At 64.4% G+C, this 18,135-nt stretch overlaps 1 protein-coding gene across 1 annotated transcript; it reads left to right on the forward strand.

The window, feature by feature from the left end:
* The first annotated feature begins 228 nt into the window (after positions 1-228).
* CD40 (CD40 molecule) lies at positions 229-7,381 on the forward strand. The gene is made up of 9 exons (XM_084296692.1): positions 229-355; positions 1,989-2,070; positions 2,641-2,766; positions 2,869-3,012; positions 3,233-3,332; positions 4,230-4,291; positions 4,380-4,478; positions 4,873-4,898; positions 5,146-7,381. The coding sequence occupies exons 1-9, from the start codon at positions 308-310 to the stop codon at positions 5,296-5,298; spliced, it is 840 nt and encodes a 279-aa protein (XP_084152818.1). The 5' UTR covers positions 229-307; the 3' UTR covers positions 5,299-7,381.
* The last annotated feature ends 10,754 nt before the right edge of the window (positions 7,382-18,135 follow it).

Raw genomic sequence — 18,135 nt, forward strand, 5'->3', positions numbered from 1 at the left:
GGGCCCCCGTCCCCGTCCCCGCGGCCGCCCCCGCACGGCGCTGCCCTCGGCCCCGCGCTGCCCACGCTCCGCGGCCCGGGGAAGTCCCCGGGGGCGCGGGGAGCCGGCGGCGGGAGCCCGGTGACTGCAGGATGGGCGGCCCGGGCGGCCCCTTCCTGGGCGGAAACCGGCCGAGGCGTTATTACGGGCTGCCCCGCCGCCCGCGACGGGACGGGACGGGACGGGACAGGGCGGCACAGGACGGCGCGGGACGGGACGGCACAGCACGACACAGCACGGCTCGGCTCGGCTCGGCTCGGCTCGGGCCATGGGGCGGCGCGGGCTGCTGGGGCTGCTGTGCGCGCTGCTGCTGGCTGTAAGTGCGGCGCCCCGCGGGGCCGGGGAGCGGGGCCGGGGCCGGGGCGGTCGCTGCCGCGGGGCCCGCAGCGGGGCGGGCAGCGGGGTCCCCGCGGTGCCCGGCGGCGGCGGGGCTCTCCGGGGGGCAGCGCCCGGGGCCGTCCGGCCGCTCCGCTCCCCCCTGCGCCGCTCCGGTCCCGCCGATCGCGGCCGGGCCCCGCGGCGGCGCTGCGGCCCCGACGGGAGCGGGCCCGGGGCCATCGCCCAGCCCCGTGCCGGGAAGGCTGCGGGGGAGAGACCCTGGCCGGGCGCCCCGGGCCTGGCTGCCGGGCGCGGAGCTTCGCCGTTCCTCATTCCTGCGGCTGGGAATTCCCCCCGGGGCTCGGCTTTATCCGCGCCTCCCCGCGGCACTTTGCCTCCCCTCGCCCCGGGACCCCCGTCGCCGGTGTCTGGAGCGCGGCCGTGAATTTGGGGAGGGGGAGAGGGCAGGGCAGGGCAGGCAGGGCAGGGCAGGGCGGGCAGGGCAGGGCAGGGCAGGGCGGGCAGGGCAGGTCCCCCCGCGGACCGCCCCGGCTCAGCTCCGCTCTGTGCCGGAGGGGCTGGGGCAGAGCTGAGCACCGCTGGCTGGGCCAGGGGCTGCAGCCCGGCCGGGGGGCTCCGGGCGCGGGGTCTCGAGGGCTCAGAGCACGGAATGGGTCCCGGGGGGCTGGGCGGTGTGAGCAGGGGCAGGGCCGGGAGCCCGAGCACCTCTTTCAGTTCCCTTTCCTGCCCGAAGTCACAAACGCACCGTGACAGGGGCAGTTCCCTCTGCAGCCTCACACCGGAGCTCCGCTGCCCCGCTGCCCCCGGCCCCGCTGCCCCTCGGGCAGAGCTGCGCCGTGGCACCAGGGCTGCCCGCGGGACCCCGTGGGGGTCTGCAGAGCACGGGGCTGCTGCCGGCCTGGCCCCCAGCCCTCCCTCACTACGAGTCCTTGCAGCCTTCTTGCTCCAGGGCCCTGCTGGGCTTCCCTCCCTCTCCCTGGGCCTGGCAGACTCACCAGGCGCAGCCACTCTGCCAGAGATGCGCAGTGCTGGGCTCGCGAGGGACAATGCCACGGGTGTCCTCCTGACTGGCTTGAGATCCGAGCCCCCAGGACAAGGACAGCTCCCTGCTTCCTTCCCACCCTGCCCTGAGCAAGCAGTCCTGCTGCTAGGGGGGACCAAGGGAGGATGGTGGGCGGCTGAGCAGAGCTGACCTGCCTGCCTGGGGCCTGCTGCCCCTCGGGGCTGGTGCATCGGCCTCGGAGGGGGCTGGCCGTGCTCTGCTGGGTCGGGGGTCGCGGTTGATGCTGCTCCCCCTGGCCAGCGCTGCAGCGCTGTGGGCAGTGGCAGGGGCCCAAGGTGATGCGCAGCCTGGTAGAAAATCTGAGGAAACATGGGGCCACCCTGCCAGAGTTGCTTCCATCCCACTTCAAAGCGAGCACTGGTAGCACCAGGCAGCGCGGGCGGCTCTGCTGCGGTCTGTGGTTAGTGCAGGCATGGGAAGCGTGGTGCAGGGAAAACCTCACCTCGGGGCGTGGGTGAGCACGTGAGGTGGCACACGCATGCCAGCAGCCGTGGCCGTGCAGGAGTGTGGCGGAGCAGTGTCATTTCACAAATCTCATCTCTTCCAGTGCTGGGGGCCTGGTGACGCCGTGAGATGCTCTGATAAGCAGTACGAGCACAAGGGCAAGTGCTGCAACCGCTGTCAGCCAGGTACGGAGACGCCTTCCCCTTCCTGGGCCCCTGAGGCCCAGCTGTGCCAGAGCCAACTGCACGGCCACGGCCAGAGCCAGCCCCGCTTGCTGCGAGTGAGCCCCCCCCTGCCAGCAGTGCCCACAGGCTCACCTCGCGCTGTCACCTAGTGCTGGAGCAGCTGGGGACCTCGTGGGTGCCCTGAGACCCCCCGCACCTCACCAAGTCTGCAGGGGCTCCCTTGCACAGTCTGAGCTCCTGCAGCCGCAGGATCCCATGGCACAGGCAGCTTGCAGGGACAGCTACTCCCGCTGGCATGGCCAGATTGGCTCCCACTCCCTGGCATGCTGGAGGCAGTGAACGCCTGCCCCACTCTCCTGCAGCCCCCAGCACCTCCTGCCCAGCCCTGTGCTGGCCCCTGCAGCCCTGGCTGCCGGAGCAGCATCCAGCAATTGAACAAATGTGCCACAGCGGCCCTGGCATCCACAGCCTCCAGCGCTGCTGCATCCTGCTGGCAGAGCTGCTGCATGCAGGGGGAAGGCTCCCTTGCCCCTGCCTCCCAGCACTTACCTGCCCCTACCTCACTTGCAGGGGAAAAGCTGGTCTCTGAATGCAATGCCACAGAAGACTCTGTCTGCATCCGCTGTGAGAGCGGACACTATCAGCAGAGCTGGACCAAGGAGCGGCACTGCACCCCCCACGACATCTGTGAAGACTGTAAGTGCTCTGTGCTCATGCTGGCCCCAGCATGTGGGGCCATGGGGGCTGGTGTCTGCCTGGGCTCACCTGTCCGGTGCCTCACCTTGCCCCTTTGCCCAGACACTGGCCTCATTGTGAAGACGCAGGGAAACGAGACGCACAACACGGTGTGCCAGTGCCGGGACGGCATGCACTGCTCAGACACCAGCTGCCAGACCTGCGTGGAGAACCAGCCCTGCAAGCAGGGCTTTGGGTTTGTGGCAGGTGAGACCCAGAAGCTCCCACCCTCCCCCAGGGACCGAGGTACTGCCAGCATCGGCCTCGGGTCCTCCCAAGCACGGGGTGCTTCCCTGGCACAGGGCTCCCAGCAGAGCTTCGGGGGAGCTGTGCTGCTGCTGTGCCCGGTGGCATCGCCACAGGAGAGGCTGCTCGGTGATCCCCGCAGCCTGTTACAAAACTTCCTGCAACCTCTGTTCCTTTCCAGCCAAGGCCGTGGCTCGGACGTCATCGCCCTGCGAGCCCTGTCCAGAAGGCACCTTCTCCAACGTCTCTTCCAAAACCGAGCCGTGCTACCCCTGGACAAGGTCTGAGTGCTGATCATATCCTATGCCTACCCAGCTGTGCCATGTCCCTGTTGGCACGTCCCCAGCTGCCAGCCTCTGGAGGGGACCTGAGGACAAAACATTGGGACAGGCTCTTAGGGAGGCAGCATTGGGATGGCGTAGGGCAGGAGCAAGGGGAGCAGAGCTGTGAGCGCAGTGAGGCTGGGGGTGGCGTGGCCCAGTTGGAGGCAGGTGTCCAGGCACTTGTGACCATCCCTTGGTGTGTGCACAGAGCGTCAGCCTGTCCAGGGGTGTCCACGCTGCCTTCTGCACTGCAGAGCCAGGAACAAGGGCCACGGGGTCCTGCCAGCCCTGCACAGGCTCTGCCTCCCAGCACGCTCCTTGGCTGTGGCTACTGGCCGAGGTGCCAGCCCTCCCTGCAGGGGAGCCGGGGTTTGAGGATGCCACGGGCTGGCAGCTCGCCCGTCTGTAGAAAGCTGCTGGAGGGTTACTTGCACTCCCTGGTAGAAACGTGAGCCTTACTTCCGGACTGAATTAGTCTCGCTTCAGTTGCCAGCCATTGGATTTCACTTTGCTTATATCTGCGGCCAGAAATTACCTCCCCATGGAGCCACTTGTAGCCTGTCATCAAGCCATCTCTGAGCTGCTCTGCAACAGCTGAAGTGCCCAAGCCCCAGGGTTTCTCTGTCAGTGCAGGTCTCAGATCTACGCTCCCTCTGGTTCTGTCCAGGACCCTGGAGCAGGATGGCTCTAGGAGCCTGGCATCCCCGTCCCACAGAATGGGCCCCAGTGCCGGGTGGGCCCCCAGCCACTGCCCCTGAGCCCAGCAGGCTGACCGCCTGCTGCTTTCCGTGCACCTCCTCGGGGGCTCTGCATACCCAGGCTCCTGCTGAGGTGATGTCTCGTTCTTGCCTGCAGCTGTGAGGAAAAGGGGCTCGTGGTGAAGGAGAAAGGGACAAACACTTCGGATGTGATCTGTGGTAAGTGCCTGGTGCCGCAGGCTGGAGCTGTGTGGAGCAGGGACCTCCTGCTCTGGCGGCACCCCGCTGATCCCATCTCCCCTGGCAGAGTTGGGCAGGCGCTCCTCGCTGTCCGTGCTGATCCCCATCACAGCCGCGGTCGTCACCTGTCTCGTGGGCATCTGCATCTACTGCCTGGTCCACACAGGTGAGGAGCGGGGACTGGGGCCTCGGAGCCTTGGCCGGAGAGGCTGGGCCAAGGTGTGGGGAGGATGTCGGCAGCTCTGCTGATTTTGGGGACGGCACCAAAGTGTGGCTGCCCTGAGCCTCGTGTGCTGCCGCTCAGTGGGCACCTGCTGGAGCCTGGCAGTGCCCTGCCCGCAGGCACACTGGTGCTGCCGCAGCCTGAGCCGGGCCGGCTGCCAGAGGACAGGGCCAGAGCTGGGCCCCTCCGCGGCACCCGGTCCCTGCGGGCTGGCACCGCGAGCTGCAGGCCCCGCGCTACGGCAGCACCGGCCCGGCTCTGACCCCAGCGCTCAGTGCGGGGCTCGCAGCGTGGGAGCGCGCCCTGACCGCTGCCTTCTCTTCCTCTTTCCCTGCAGACCTGAGGCGACGCGTGCCGAAGCAGGTGAGGCAGCCTCTGGAGCAGGTCAGGGTCCCTCTGGCACGGCCGGGGCTGTGCCAGCAGCTGAGCTGCAGAGCAGGGGCTGGGCGGGGGGGGCTGTGCTGCGGCTGCCCCGCGGGGATGGGCCCCCAGGGACGCAGCACGAGCACAGGGCGAGGCCCTGGGGAGGGTGGGAGCGTGGCAGGAGCCTGCGGGTGGCTGCAGAGGGGATGCCACCGCCTGCCCCTGACCCTGCTCTGCGCCCGTGCAGGTCGAGGCCGGGGTGCCCCGGGAGATGGAGCGACAGGAGCCCAAGGAAGACGGGGAGGACATCTTCCCCGTGCAGGAGACGCTGCTCGGGGGCCAGCCCGTGGCCCAGGAGGACGGCAAGGAGAGCCGCATCTCGGAGCAGGAGGGGCTGTGAGGGCGCGGGGCGCTGACAGGAGCACAGCCGGGGCCGGCGCCCCCTGCTCTGCCCCCTCGGGCCCGGCAGGGAGGGGAAGCCCCCGGCCGCCGGCGCACGCGGAGGGGCCGCGGCTCGACCGCCCCGGGAGGGGGCCGCAGCGGGCCCGGCCCTGCCGCCGGCCGGGGGGGGCCGCGCTGGAGGCGGCCGGTGCGGGACGGCGGGGGCGCGGCGCTGCCGGGGAGCCCCGGGGGGGAGAGCGCCCAGCTCGGGGCCGCGGGCTCCGGGACGGGCGGCGGCCGGGGTGAATAAAGGGCAGCCCCGGACCCACGCGTGTCCGCGACACGGGCTTCTGCGGGCGGGGGGGGGCGGCGGCGGCAGGGGGGTGCGGAGCCGCCGCGCCGCCAGGAGATGGAGCTGCGCCACCGCCACCGCCACCGCCACCAGCACCGGGCGGGGCGGGGCAGCCGGCGGCCGACCCCCCCCCCAGTGGGGACGGCGGCCCCCGGCCCGGTTCCCGCAGCTCGGGGGCTCCCAGCCCCGGCCGGCGGCGGGGTCGCGGCCCCGGCCCCGCGGCCCCCGGAGCTGGCGCTGGGTTAGGCTGTGGGCCGGTACCCGCGGTCATTCTCCGCCGCTCCGTTGACAAAAAGCCGGTATTTTAACGTTAAATGCTCTGCCGCTGGGCCGGCCCCTGCAGCCCGCCCCGCTCCCGGTACCGGTGCTCCTGCCGGGGGAGGGCAGGGCAGACCGGCAGCATCCCTGCCCGACACCTACCGGGCCCCCCGCGCACAAACCCGGGCTCCCTGCAGCACAGCCGAGCCCGGGTCCCCCCCCGCGAGGCTGGGGGCAGCGGCTGCAGCCCGCGGCCACCGCCACCGGGCTGCGCAGCGGGGCAGAAGGAGGGCCATAAATCCCAGAGCCAGGAGCAGCTGGAACTCGGAGCAGCTTTTACTGTAAAGGCAGAGGCACGTTATTTAAGGCTCCTCTTAAAACCTAATGTTAGGTTTAATAAGGGAGATAAAAGCATGTCAGCAGCTCTCCCGCTCAGGGCTCTGCGCTGCCAGCGGTGCCAGCATCTCCTTGGCACCAGCCCAGTGAACACCCTGCCCTGGGGACAAAAACGGGCCCCAGTTCCTGCTGGCACTGCCAGCACAGAGTGCTGCCATCAGACGAGACACGCACAGAGCCGTCGACCCCAAACGCACAGCTTTTGGCCCCAACCTCCCCCCCCCGAAAGAACTGTTTCCCCACAGCTGCCCCACAGCAGCCGGCTGGCCCTGGCTCCCTGCCTCCCCCAGGGCTGACCTCTCCCCGCTGGCACACAGCGTTTGATGCCTGCTCCCGCATGTCAGACATGTGCCATCTCATTAGTGCGTCTGTCCCCCAAAGTGAGAAGGGAGAGCGCGTGAGACCTAATTGAATGTAACTAATTATTCACTCTGCAAATGCTCTGTTTAAATGGGATTGTGAGGGACAGAATTACTCATTCTGAAAAGGGGAGAGAAAGAGAGAAAGACAGAGAGAAAACAAATAGAGGCGGATGCTGGAGCTGCAGCTCCCTCTCTCCCCAGAATACCAATTACTGGATGAAGTGATTGTATAAATCTTTACCGAGTGAACGAACTGTACTAGTCACTTACTTCTGTCCTCTTATTACGAGGAAGCAATGAAAAATCATCCCATTCTCCAGTCCAGTTAAGGGCCCCCAGTCGCTGTCTCTGATGCTCTCTGCGACTGCAGAGCTCATCCCCAACGCTTTCCAGGACAGCGATGCTACAGACACTGAGATGAGCACTCGGCAGCAGTGCACACCGCTGATGGTCGCCGGTGCTCTTGGTGCAATGCCAGCACCCCCACACAGCGCACGGCCGTGGCCACCCCCGTGTGCTGCACCCAGCTGGGTTCTCGTGGGGGATGCAGCGGGCAACAGCTCAGGGCCATGGCGGTGCCAGGGCTGTGGTCACACCAAAGCCATGCTCATGCCAAAGCCGATGATGAGGGGCCAGCAGGAGCCAGTCGGTGCCGTGCCTGGACCCGGGGACCCAATTTTCCTGCCCTTCCCTGGGGTGGGTCCGGCCCTACCAGGCCCCATCCCCTCTGCAGGCTCCCAAGGTGCTCAGAAGCAGCTCCACGAACTCACTGAACCAGGAGAGCGCGGTGATTCCCAACCCCTTCCCACGCACAGGAGGCAGCATAGCACTCCCCAGTGTCTCTGCTCCACAGGCTGGTGAAATGCGCTAATTAGTAGTGATCTCCATCATTTCCCTGACACATCACTGTAATCCCAGATCCCTCACAGAACTTCCTTCAAACACGCCTGTTTCTGTCCCCAGCAGTAGTGCAGGAAAGCCGATGGGCTCGCCGGCCTCTGGGCCCTGCCCTGCTGCGTGGGCTGGTGGGGAGCAGCCAGCCCCACGCTCCACGCAGGCAGCACCGGGTCCCCAGCTCGGCTGGGGGTGGGAAACCACTTGAGGAGCTGTGCGGGTGGGCTTCTGCGGGGCAAAACGGCTCTGCAGCGAGGAGACAGCTGCTGTGGTTTGCAGGAGCAAAACCTCCTGCCTGTCCTGCCTCGTGCTGGACGGGATTTGATTGCTGCCAGCAGCGAGTTCCCATGCACTGTGTGGGTGTGAGGGAGCGATAACATCATCATCATCATAACAAATGCAGCTGTGCAGCTCCATTCTGCGCTCATTGGCTTTCTTCAGTTTATCTATAAATAATTGTGGGGACACAATAGACTTTTAAGACTGCCAAAGAGTTTGTCTCCCTCCAGGAACCATATTGCCACAGCGCTGCCACCTTATCTGCTTGTAGAAAGATGAGGGTGGGAAAAATATTTACTGTCGGGGATATTTGTCATCTGCAAATTACCTCTGCCTACAATGCACAGCGGGGATAGCACTGACAGCGCCGATCTGTATCGCGGGCACGTGAGCGCTGGGGTTCTCTGTGCTGCCCCAGGCCCAGCGGAGCCTCCCCCCAGCTCCCGGCAGGGCGGGCAGCACCGGGTGTGCGGCTCCGAGCCCAGCAGCACACCACGGCAGCACAGAGGGCGGAGGGAAGCAGCAGATGACACCGAGCAGGTACCCAGCGGGTGACCCGACACAGAGCAGCACCCTGATGGGACGGCCGGGGCACCGTGCTCCTGGGGAGGTGCTCGGAGGTGTGGGAGGTCAGCAGCACCTCCCTGCTCCAGCGGGGACACACCGGCAGCGGCACGCCACGCAGCGAGGGCCCCCTGCCCACAGTGCTGCCCCCAACCCCACCGCCCCCACGGTGCCCGCCAGCCCCTGGCCTGCTGCCCCCACCAGCCCCGCTGGCCACCAGCACTCCGCCAGTCCTGCAGCCCAGAGGCTTTTGCACAGCACTTATCGCTGCGGTATCCAAGAACTGATCTAATTGATGTGACACCAATTATTCAAGTATCACCAAATGCAGAACTAATGCATCTGTGTGTACAAACCTCCTAGACCCTGGCCATGAAATTATAACTCTGACATGAAAGGAGCCAGCACGGGAGAGCCAGCTCTGGGCCGGCCCTGCCAGGACACTGAGAGCTGCATCGCAGGGGATGCTCGCGGCACAGCCTGTGCTGACTCGCAGCACGGAGGGACTGGGCTGGGGCCCTCATGGGTCTGGCCGTGCCGAGCTGAGCCCAGGCAGCATCAATCAGCGGGGTGCCAGCAGGGCTGCTGCAGCCGTGGGGAGAGCCAGCCTGCTGCGTGCTCCATGGGGCAGCACGAGAGCCATCTCTGGGCTGCTCTGTGCAGCCCACAGAGCTAGCAAGGCTCTTGGCTTGGACATGGGCTGGTGATGGGAAAGGCTGTTCATTGTGTTTGAGATCTTGCTGTGAAATTAAGCTATGCCTGGACACACAGAGCTTGGCATAGGCAGCAGTTTGTGCTGTGTAAATTGCTTTTTACAATCAATTAAAGAAAAGCGATGTCTGACGGTGGCACACAGAGGTGCTGCTCCTGGGGCTGGCGGAGCAGCTTTCTGTTTCAGCACCTGGCGCACAGCCCAGCAGAGCAGCCCCGGCCTCGAGGCAGCAGCCTCAGCACAGGGAGGCTGCAGGGCTAGGGGGAACCCACACCCAGCCAAAAAGGACGTGGGCTGCTGCCCTCAGCCCCGGGGCAAGGGCAGCCTCATGCGGCCATGCCCCGCACCCCCTCAGGCGTTGGCACCACTGGCTGTGGCCCTCCTGGGGACGGGCCCCTGCCCCTCCGTGCCTCCCCCATCCCCCTCATGGGCCAGGGACCTGCACACCCGGCAGCACACCGTGATCCCAGTATCTCTGCGGGGCAGCAAACAGGACAGCTCCCACGTGAGCTGGGGGACACAGCGATGCACAGCCAACGTGGCAAAGCTCCGGCTTCCCCAGGCACAATTTGGACAGCAAGCATGGTGACAGGGGAGGGTGCTGCACTGCCTGGATGGCCAAGGGTTCACCCTGGTTCTGGTTTGCTCAATGTTTTCATTAAGGACCTGGATGATGGAATAGAGAAAGTGCTTATTAAATTTGCAGATGACACAAAGCTGGGAGGGACTACAAGTATCTTGGAGGACAGGATTAGAATTCGAAATGATCTTGACAAATTGGAGAAATGGACTGGAAAAAATAGGATGAAATTCAACAGGGACAAGTGCAAGGTACTACGCCGAGACGGGAATAATCAGCTGAGCAAACACAGAGCGGGGACAGGGGGCTGGCAGCTGCAGAGCCCAGCGGGCACGAGGCTGTGCTGGTGCTTGGCGGGCAGGGGACCAGCCCCTGGGAACCCGAGCACAGGCCTGCGGGAGGAGGAACAGGCGGAGGGAGAGCGATGAGCCTCCTCCAGCCACGAGCTCAGACTGACCCCTGGCCCTCGCCCCACACGTACCAGGAGTGGGTCCAAGCAGGACTCCCCCCCCAGGGCTCTGCCACCCCTGGCCTTTGCCTGCTCGCAGCGAGGGCAGGCGCTGCCCGTGGAGATGCCCTGAGCCCACCCAGCCTCGCCTCTCACTGCCCTGCCGAGGCAGAGCCCAGGGCACTGTCCCCAGCACCGGAGCCCAGCGCAGTGAGGGGTCTGGCTGCAGCCCCTCTGCTGTGCCCCCTGCACCTTCCTGCAGCCCCTGCCATGCCCCAGCACCACGGGCACCAGGAGCGCGGCCGCGGCCGCCCAGCCTGGGCAGCAGCCCCGAGCCCCTGCAGGGCTCCTCCTGCCGCCTTCCCTTCGCTCCAGCAATTAGAGCTCCCGCCAGCACCCTCCCAGCCTGTGCAAACACCGAGACTCATTTAAATAAATTAAGAAGACATAATAAATCAAAGGGAAATGAGGGGCTGTGCCTGGGGGCAGGGGAGTCACTCGAGTTTAATTACATTGGCAAGCCTTTCGCAGCAAAAGCGTGGTGAAAGTCCCACACGCAGAGAACGCAGACGTGAGGGAGCGGGTGCAGGCTCTGCGGTGGGGCTGGCAGCATCGCTCCAGAGCCCACACCTGGCCCCACGCAGCGCCGGAGCCAGGCACACGCTGGCAGAGGCAGCCCCAGCTGCCTGTGCCCTGCCAGAGCCCCAGCGCTGGCTGCCGGGCAGCTCACGGGGAGCAGCCCGTGGGGGAGACGTGGCCACAGAGGGGCTGGAGCTGCCTGCAGAGCCCTGCCTGCCTTCGTGCCCCCTCCCAGGGCTGCAGAACCCGGCTGAGGCCCGGGGAGCTGCACGCTCCTCTGCCAGCACCCGTGAGATTTACAGCCTGTCCCTCGTTGTTTAAAGACTCTCGTTCGCGGCTGCGGTGGGGACTCCAGAAAGAGCTTTGTGTAGAGGCAGCAAATTTATGAGACTGGCTCTGAATCCCCAGTCACATCAGGGGCCAATTCGTCTTCCCAGGGCTGAGGATGAAATTAAATTATTGTAAAATAAATCTGTAAAAATGATGAAAAGACCATCACCCGGCAGCAAGGGCGGGGCGCCGTGAACACACGCGCAGCTGTGACGGATGGGGCTCACCGGGTGATAAAGCGACCGGGACCCAGTAGCTCTGGGATTTTTGCTGTAATCTCACTAAAGAGATGTTGTTTACAGGAAAGGGGGTATTTGGGGGAGGAAATTGCATTTCAAGGTTAAAGGAAAAAAATGGAGCGAGTCTCCCAGGGAGCCCACTTATGTACAAGACGGCAGCACAGACAGAGAGCACACGGCTGCCAGATAGCGGGGAGCGAGCAGCCAGCCCAGGGCACAGGCTGCAGGCCGCACCTCGCACACACAGGCTGGTCAGCCCTCAGAGCAGCCAGCGCTGGGCCGTCACAGCACCCCGCTTTGTGCTGCAGGCAGCAATTTGCAGGACAGCAGCTGCTGGGAGGCAGCAGGGCCACCCACCCGCGAGGACAGCCCCCAGCAGCACCCAGGCAGCATCCCATGCTCAGGGGCAGCGGGCGCACACCACACTGACTGCACTGCGTGGGGATTTGCACCTTCCCAACTTCAGCCTCATCTTATGAGAAAGATAGTGGGGGGATTTTTTTTTTTATTTTTGCTGGTATGACTGGAAAAAATAATGACTTCATCTTATAGTGTGTTGGATGGCCATTTAACAATAGGCCATTAGCACAGCTCAGCATGGGGAAGGGATTTATTTAGGACACATGGTTGCAAAGACAACCCAGCACCAGGTGCTTAATAGTGTTTCAGAGGTATCAGAGTGTTGCAATGCTCAGAAAATGCAGCTGTAGGGAGTTCAGAGACTTTATTCTTCATTCCTGTGAAATCCCACAATACCAGCAGAGATTTCTCAGCTCTGCCCTAAGCACAAAAGCACCGTGGAGAAAGCAGCAGCTTTTCGGGGCAGACGTAACAGCCAGCTCCTGGCCACAGCACATCCCAACCGCCCAGCCCTGGTGAGACTGACCCCAGCCAGCAGCACCGCAGGCACAGCGCAGCCTGGCACCGACAGCACCCTCACCCTCAGGGGACCCGTGGGCTCTCCTTCAACCACGGCAAACGCCCCCAGCGCTGCCAACTGCAACAGCAGGGAGTTCAGTGCCTGCTTGGCCCTGGCAGAGCTCGGTGCTGCAAGGCAAGACGAGCACCGCCGGGCCCCCTCACTCTCCCCACACCACTGTGGGTGCTGCCCTGACCCACGGCCCCAGGCACCGCTGGACCCTGCCCGAGCCCTCCATGCGTGTCCGTCACCCAGCTGAGAGCCTCTCGCTCCTGCAATGGCCCCGGCACAGCTGCAGCACCACACAGCTCAGGGAGCACCAGTGCACCCTGACCCGGGGCGGTGCGGGGACCCCACAGGGCCCGGCTGGGGCCTCCTGCCAGCAGCGGGGCAGCATGAGCGCACTCACCGGTGCAGGACCAGCAGCCACGGCACGCAGCACCGGCACAGCGAAGGCACGGATGGCGGCAGGGAGCTGGTGTGCCAGGCACCCTCAGCTCCCCGGGTCCTCAGCAGCAGCGCGGAGCCAGCGCATCCCTCAGCAGCCCTGCGGAGTGCTGCCCCCCAGCCTCAGCACCCCCTGCGCAGGGGAGCGGGCTGGGCACCAGCCCAAGAGGTGCCTACTGCAGCTTTGGTGCTTCCTCACCTCAGGCTGAGCTTCAGGGGGGCAGCAGTAAAAGCTGCTCCCCTTTTATCACCTGTGAGGGAAGTGCTGAGCGCTGCCCCATGTGTACCTGCACCTGGTCAAGGCACAGGAGAACCTCCAGCCAGCTGCCCCTGCTGCTCACAAGCCCCCCAGTAGGGCCCAGTGCCGCCCGTATCTTACTCCAGGGCTCCTTGGGGCCAAGCAGCTCCTGGTGCTCCCCAGCCCATAGGGACCAGATCGACAGGAGCGCCCTGTCTGGCAAAGCTAAGCTGGGGATATGCACCTCGCCACCCCACGGGCACGGCCCCTCGTGCAGCAGGGCAGGGAGCTGTGGGGCAGGAAGCTGTGGGGCAGCCAGGCTGGGAACAGCACTGGCATCCATCCTGTGCAGGCTGCGAGGCTGCAGTGTGCTGATGTGGAAGTAAAGAGTTACGGAACGAGCAGACATTCAATAATTCATGGTCACTGAACTGCAACAGGAACAACGACAAATAATAATACAGGAAAATGGGGAAAAACGTGAAATCGTTAGGCCAGTGGTTCAAGCATGAAGAGAGCGTGCCGACGTAGTGGGGCGGCAGTCACTCTGCGTGTGGATGGAGGGGTCGCTGCCAGCCCCCCCATGGCACCCCAGGCTGGGCACCCCAGGGCCAAGGGCCGCAGTGGGGCTGTCACCCTGCTGCCCCGTGGGGCTCTGCTAGGCACGTCCTGGCCCCAGGCTGCCACGCAGCGCTGCATGCCAGCCTTCAGTGCCCTCCAAGGCTGGTCAGCATGCAGGGAGCTTGTTCACGTCTCCAGGAGGCAGGGAAGGCAGCTCTGCTTTCCCTAATTATAATTAGTGATGCTTACCACGGGAGTTGGCAAACATGGTTTAATTAGAGCAGGCAGGCTCCCTCCGCATGCTGCACTCTCCCCGGGGTCAAGGACAGAGCAGAGCAAGGGAAGCAGGAGCTAGGGGATGCCTGGCAGAGTTTGGCTGCCGGGCTCACGCAAGGCTTGTTCCTTCTCTTCTCCCACAGCTGGGGCCTGGTGGCCTGGCAGGGCTCAGCTCTGCTCGGCCCTGCCCTGCACGCCCACGCAGCCAGCAGGGATGTCCCAGTGGCCCTGCACAGAGCCTCTCCTCCTGGGGATGGGGAGTATACCCATGCACACTGGATCAGCCTGCGGCCAGCAGACGCTGAGCAAGGAAATTTAATCTACAGCTACAAGAAAGGGCTGTAGAGTCTCTAGATGCATGAGCCTGCTTCTTCTGTCAAGAAGAAAAATAGGAGAGGGGCACAGGGAATTAGACAAAAGCCATGAAGCAGAGTGGGAGGGTGGAAGGGAGTCAGGGAGAGCAGCAGTGGCTGACGGCAGCCCCAGGACAGGAAGGGCAAAAGCTGCTGCTGGGGCAGGGCAAACCCCACATGGGAATGGGGCCCGTCCTGCAGCCGCCTCCTTCCCAGCCCATGGGGCCAGCGCAGACTGCACCAGGGCTCCTCCGCTGCCTCCCCTCTGCCGGCCTTTGTGGGAGCCCTGGCTGTGCCCTGAATTGCCAGGGCTCTCCCGGCTCCACAGGCAGTGCAGGCAGTGCTCGGGGCAGGCTGTCCCCACCTGTCCCCTCATCCTGGCTCCACAGAGCTCGACCTCGCCCTGGGGGAATGGGGCCGGGGATCTGAGGCTGAAGTGCTGAGTGCTGCGGTGCCGCTGGGCATGGCAGCCCCTCGCCCTGGGGGCACAGCTGCAGCTGGCCCCATCCCAGTGCCTTCTGGGTGGTGCCGCCGGCTGCAGCATCCTCTGGGCTTGGGAGGGCCGCTGGCTTGTCCTGGCAGCCTGATGGTGGCCCATGGCTGGTGGCCAAATTCCCCTGGTGCCCAAATGCTGTGCAGCACTGGAACCAGCAATGTGCTGCCCGTGCACGTGGTTGATGTCACCAATACCCAGCTGGGCAAGAGCCAGTCCCTGGCAGGCTACATCTCCGGGCACGGGCAGTGTGACCGCTGCCTGGGCTGTGCCGCGGCTGACCGCTGCGGGACCACCAGGAGCAGGGCAGCTGGCGAGGAGGCCGGCAGCGGCAGGCAGGGCAGGGTGCCTGGAATGGCTGCGCGGGGAGCAGAGGCTTGCTCAGAGGGCCCTGCAGGTCCCAGGCACTGCGCTGGGCAGCAGGATGACTAATTGCCATTGTCACCAAACCTAATTAGGGAGCTGGCCACAGCCAACTGGAAGTCGTAGGTGTTAACTCTGTCTGGCAGGAGCAGTGCCCCCATGCCCCACCCAGAGCAGCTCCTGCAGCCCCGGTCTGCCTGGCCCTCGGCCCCTCTCCTCGCCTCCTGCACGGCACGCAGACACCTCCCGTCTGCAGGGCCCCCGCTGCCAGACCCCGCCAGCATCCCGCGCCCCGTGGAGGAGCGCTCCGGCCCCGCATGCAGAGGGGAGGTGTGAGGCTCCTTGCAGGGAAAAGCCGGGGAGAGCCCCTCTGACTGCTGGGCGGCACGGCTGGACACCAGCACCTGCACCTGCACCCAGCGTGCTGCAGAAGAGGGAGCTGCTCATGCCGAGCCAAGTTCAGTGGCTTGGTGACAGGTTTACAAATCACCATTGCTGTGTGAAGAGGGAGCTTGGCTGCCTCGGCATTCATCCCCGCGCTAATTACTGCCTCCCTGAGGAACCCGATCCATCTCGCTGTAATTGACAAAAGGCAATTAAAAAGCAGTTGTGAATAAAGGGGGACATCTCTGGAGGGACTGGCAGGAGAGATTTAGGTGCGCTGCGCCTTACCACCTTGGCCGTGTTCCAGCGCTGCTGCTGGGAGTGAGTGCCCTGTCCCGCTCTGTGCCAGCTCCACAGGTGCTGCTGCCGGCGCTTCCCACTCCTGCCTGCTGCAGGACGGCCTCGAGCACCCGCTCCCTGCCCTGAGGGCAGAGCTTCCCATGGGGAAAGGGCTGGGCTGAGCCAGACTGGGCATATCAGCTGGGCCCTGCACTGCCTGGGGACAAAGCCAGTGTCCCAGCCGTGTCCAGGGCTGAGTGGCACCACTCACCCTGGCTGGGCTCACACCTCTGGAGGAGCCAACACCTCTCATCCAGCCTGCCCACGATGAGTCCCCAGAGAGCCCCAGTGCCCTTCCCTGCCGGGAGCCACAGGGGACACAGGGAGAAGAGGGCAGAGCCACACCGGGAGCAGAGCCACACCTGCTGTGGGAGCACCACGGCCCCTCTACACACACCACCGCAGAGCACGGCCTTGCAGGAAACAAAGGGCAATCAGCAGTGAGTGGCACGGAGCTGGGCGTGAAGAGCAGCTGATTGAGGAAGAGATGCATCAGATGCCTCTTGTGCAAAGCAATCTCCTGATTGTGGAGAGCAGCAGGTGCGGCGCTGCCAGCTCACCTGCGGAGATACTGACTTTCCTGCCAAGGTGAAGGAAGGGCAAGGAGAGGGCAGGGGCACATGGGCATGGGGAGAAGGTCTGATGGACCTTGCGTGCTGTGCCAGCCGTGCATGGACAGATTGCTGGGGGTGCCAGGCAGCCCTGCAGGAGCACGAGGCCGAGGTGTCCAGCTGGCTGAGCACAGCCTGTGGACAGCGCGTGCTGCACCTTCCCCACGCCGTGCGAGCCCCTGGTGCTGCCAGGGATGTGGCTGCAGGCAGAGGCACAGCGAGGCACAGCAGGGCACAGATCTGACCCTGGGGCCTGACACTCTCTTAGGGCTGGGTCACGCAAGTGCTGGCCAGAGAGAGGCGAAACCACCCGGGGCAGAGCTGCAGCACCAAAAGCACCGGTGCACAGGGCTCAGCTGGTCCCAGCCCCTCCGCTCGCCCCCTGCGCCTGCAGCAGTGGTGGTGTGCATTGGACCTCCCTGAGCGCATCGCTGGGGACGGAGCACGGGTCCGAGCAGCCCTGCAGGCCCTGTCCCTGCAGGAGGGGATGTCGTGGGGTGTGGGCCTGGCAGGGCCATCCTGCTCTGCACTGGTGGCAGATGGCAGGATGTGCTGATGCTGGGATGTTCTTCACCATCTGTTAGGTCTAATTGACTACCTGCAGAAGTTCTTAAGAAAAAAATTAAACCAGTTGCAAGAACAAAATTGTTAATTAAAAGGCCTTTTGATTAGATAGACAAATATTTACCAATTATGAATGACCTCATCTACCGTATTTTTTGTCCACACACTCCACAATCAGCAGTTATCTCAACAATTAGCTTCGCTCTGAAGGATCCTCTACATGATCCTTCCCTTCTGAGCATCCCTGCAGCCCTAGAGCAGGGTGCTCTGGCTTGTGGCACCCTGTTACAGTCCCACAGGAGCCCCAGGCACTGCCCTGTGCCCAGAGCTCCCCATGTCGTGTCCTTGCCCACACCATCGCAACCCAGCTCTGCTGCTGCAGCTCCTCAGGACAGGGTCCTCCTTCAGCTTTGGCCCCCCGGTCCCCAGACAAGCAAAGCAGCACCGTGTTGCGTCCAGCTCCAGCAGGGCTCCCAGCCAAAGCAGTTTTGGTGAGAGGCTGAGCACATGGGTAGGGGCCAAACCAGCGGCAGGGCTCCCCGCTGCTGGCACCAGTCTGTGCTTGGCTTTAGGGCCAGAGCTTTGCTCCTCAGTCAGTCTGCCTTGGGACATCTCCTGCCCTGCTGCTTTTGGGGAGGGCATGCCAAGGGCCACACTGGTGCCCAGGATCCCTCTGCAGCACTCCCAGCCCATGGGAGCAGCAGGGGGGATGCAGCTGATTCCCCCTCTCCTCCACATCCCAGGGGCAGGGGCTGTGTGCCCACTCGCACATCTGGCCCTTTCAGGCTGACAGCCCTTTGGGGCTGCCCAGGCCCCATTTCTGCTCCCCTCGTGGGCAGCTCATGGGGGTCTCATCTCCTGACCGAGCACTGCCCTGCAGCACCGTGTCCAGTGGGCAGAGGGCTCAGGTCTGGTGCAAAGCAAAGCAGCCTGGCCTCTGCAGAGCCTGCCTTGCACGTCGCGCTGTACCCAGGGATGCTCCTGCAGAGGGAGACGCAGGGTGCAGCGCCAGCCAGGCACTCCCAGAGTGGGTTGTCGATTTTAATGTGGTAAGAAATTGATGGATGATTCTGAGTGAGCGAATGTTCAGTGTAAATTACCCATGTTAGGCTCCAATCCATGGCTAATTCATTAGACACACATTTCTACACAAAAATAAAAGGCCTTCTGCATGCATTGTTCACCAAACGCTCTGAAAGAAAAGATCTGGGGAGGCGAGGCAGGCTGTTGACCCACTCTTGTGGTTAAATCCTAATTCCTAGCATCCCTGCTCCTGTGGGAAGGGCTCCAGCCCCATGTGCCACACACGCACCGC

Source organism: Netta rufina (assembly GCF_964035555.1).
Source record: "Netta rufina genome assembly, chromosome: 16".
NCBI lineage: Eukaryota > Metazoa > Chordata > Aves > Anseriformes > Anatidae > Netta > Netta rufina.

What these genes read in the sequence shown, in the direction of transcription:
- CD40 (XM_084296692.1), top strand. Translation starts at nt 308, where the DNA reads ATGGGGCGGCGCGGGCTGCTGGGGCTGCTGTGCGCGCTGCTGCTGGCT. An exon ending in TGTGCGCGCTGCTGCTGGCT is followed by an intron (nt 356 to 1,988) that starts GTAAGTGCGGCG and finishes CATCTCTTCCAG; the next exon opens with TGCTGGGGGCCTGGTGACGC. An exon ending in CTACTGCCTGGTCCACACAG is followed by an intron (nt 4,479 to 4,872) that starts GTGAGGAGCGGG and finishes CTTTCCCTGCAG; the next exon opens with ACCTGAGGCGACGCGTGCCG.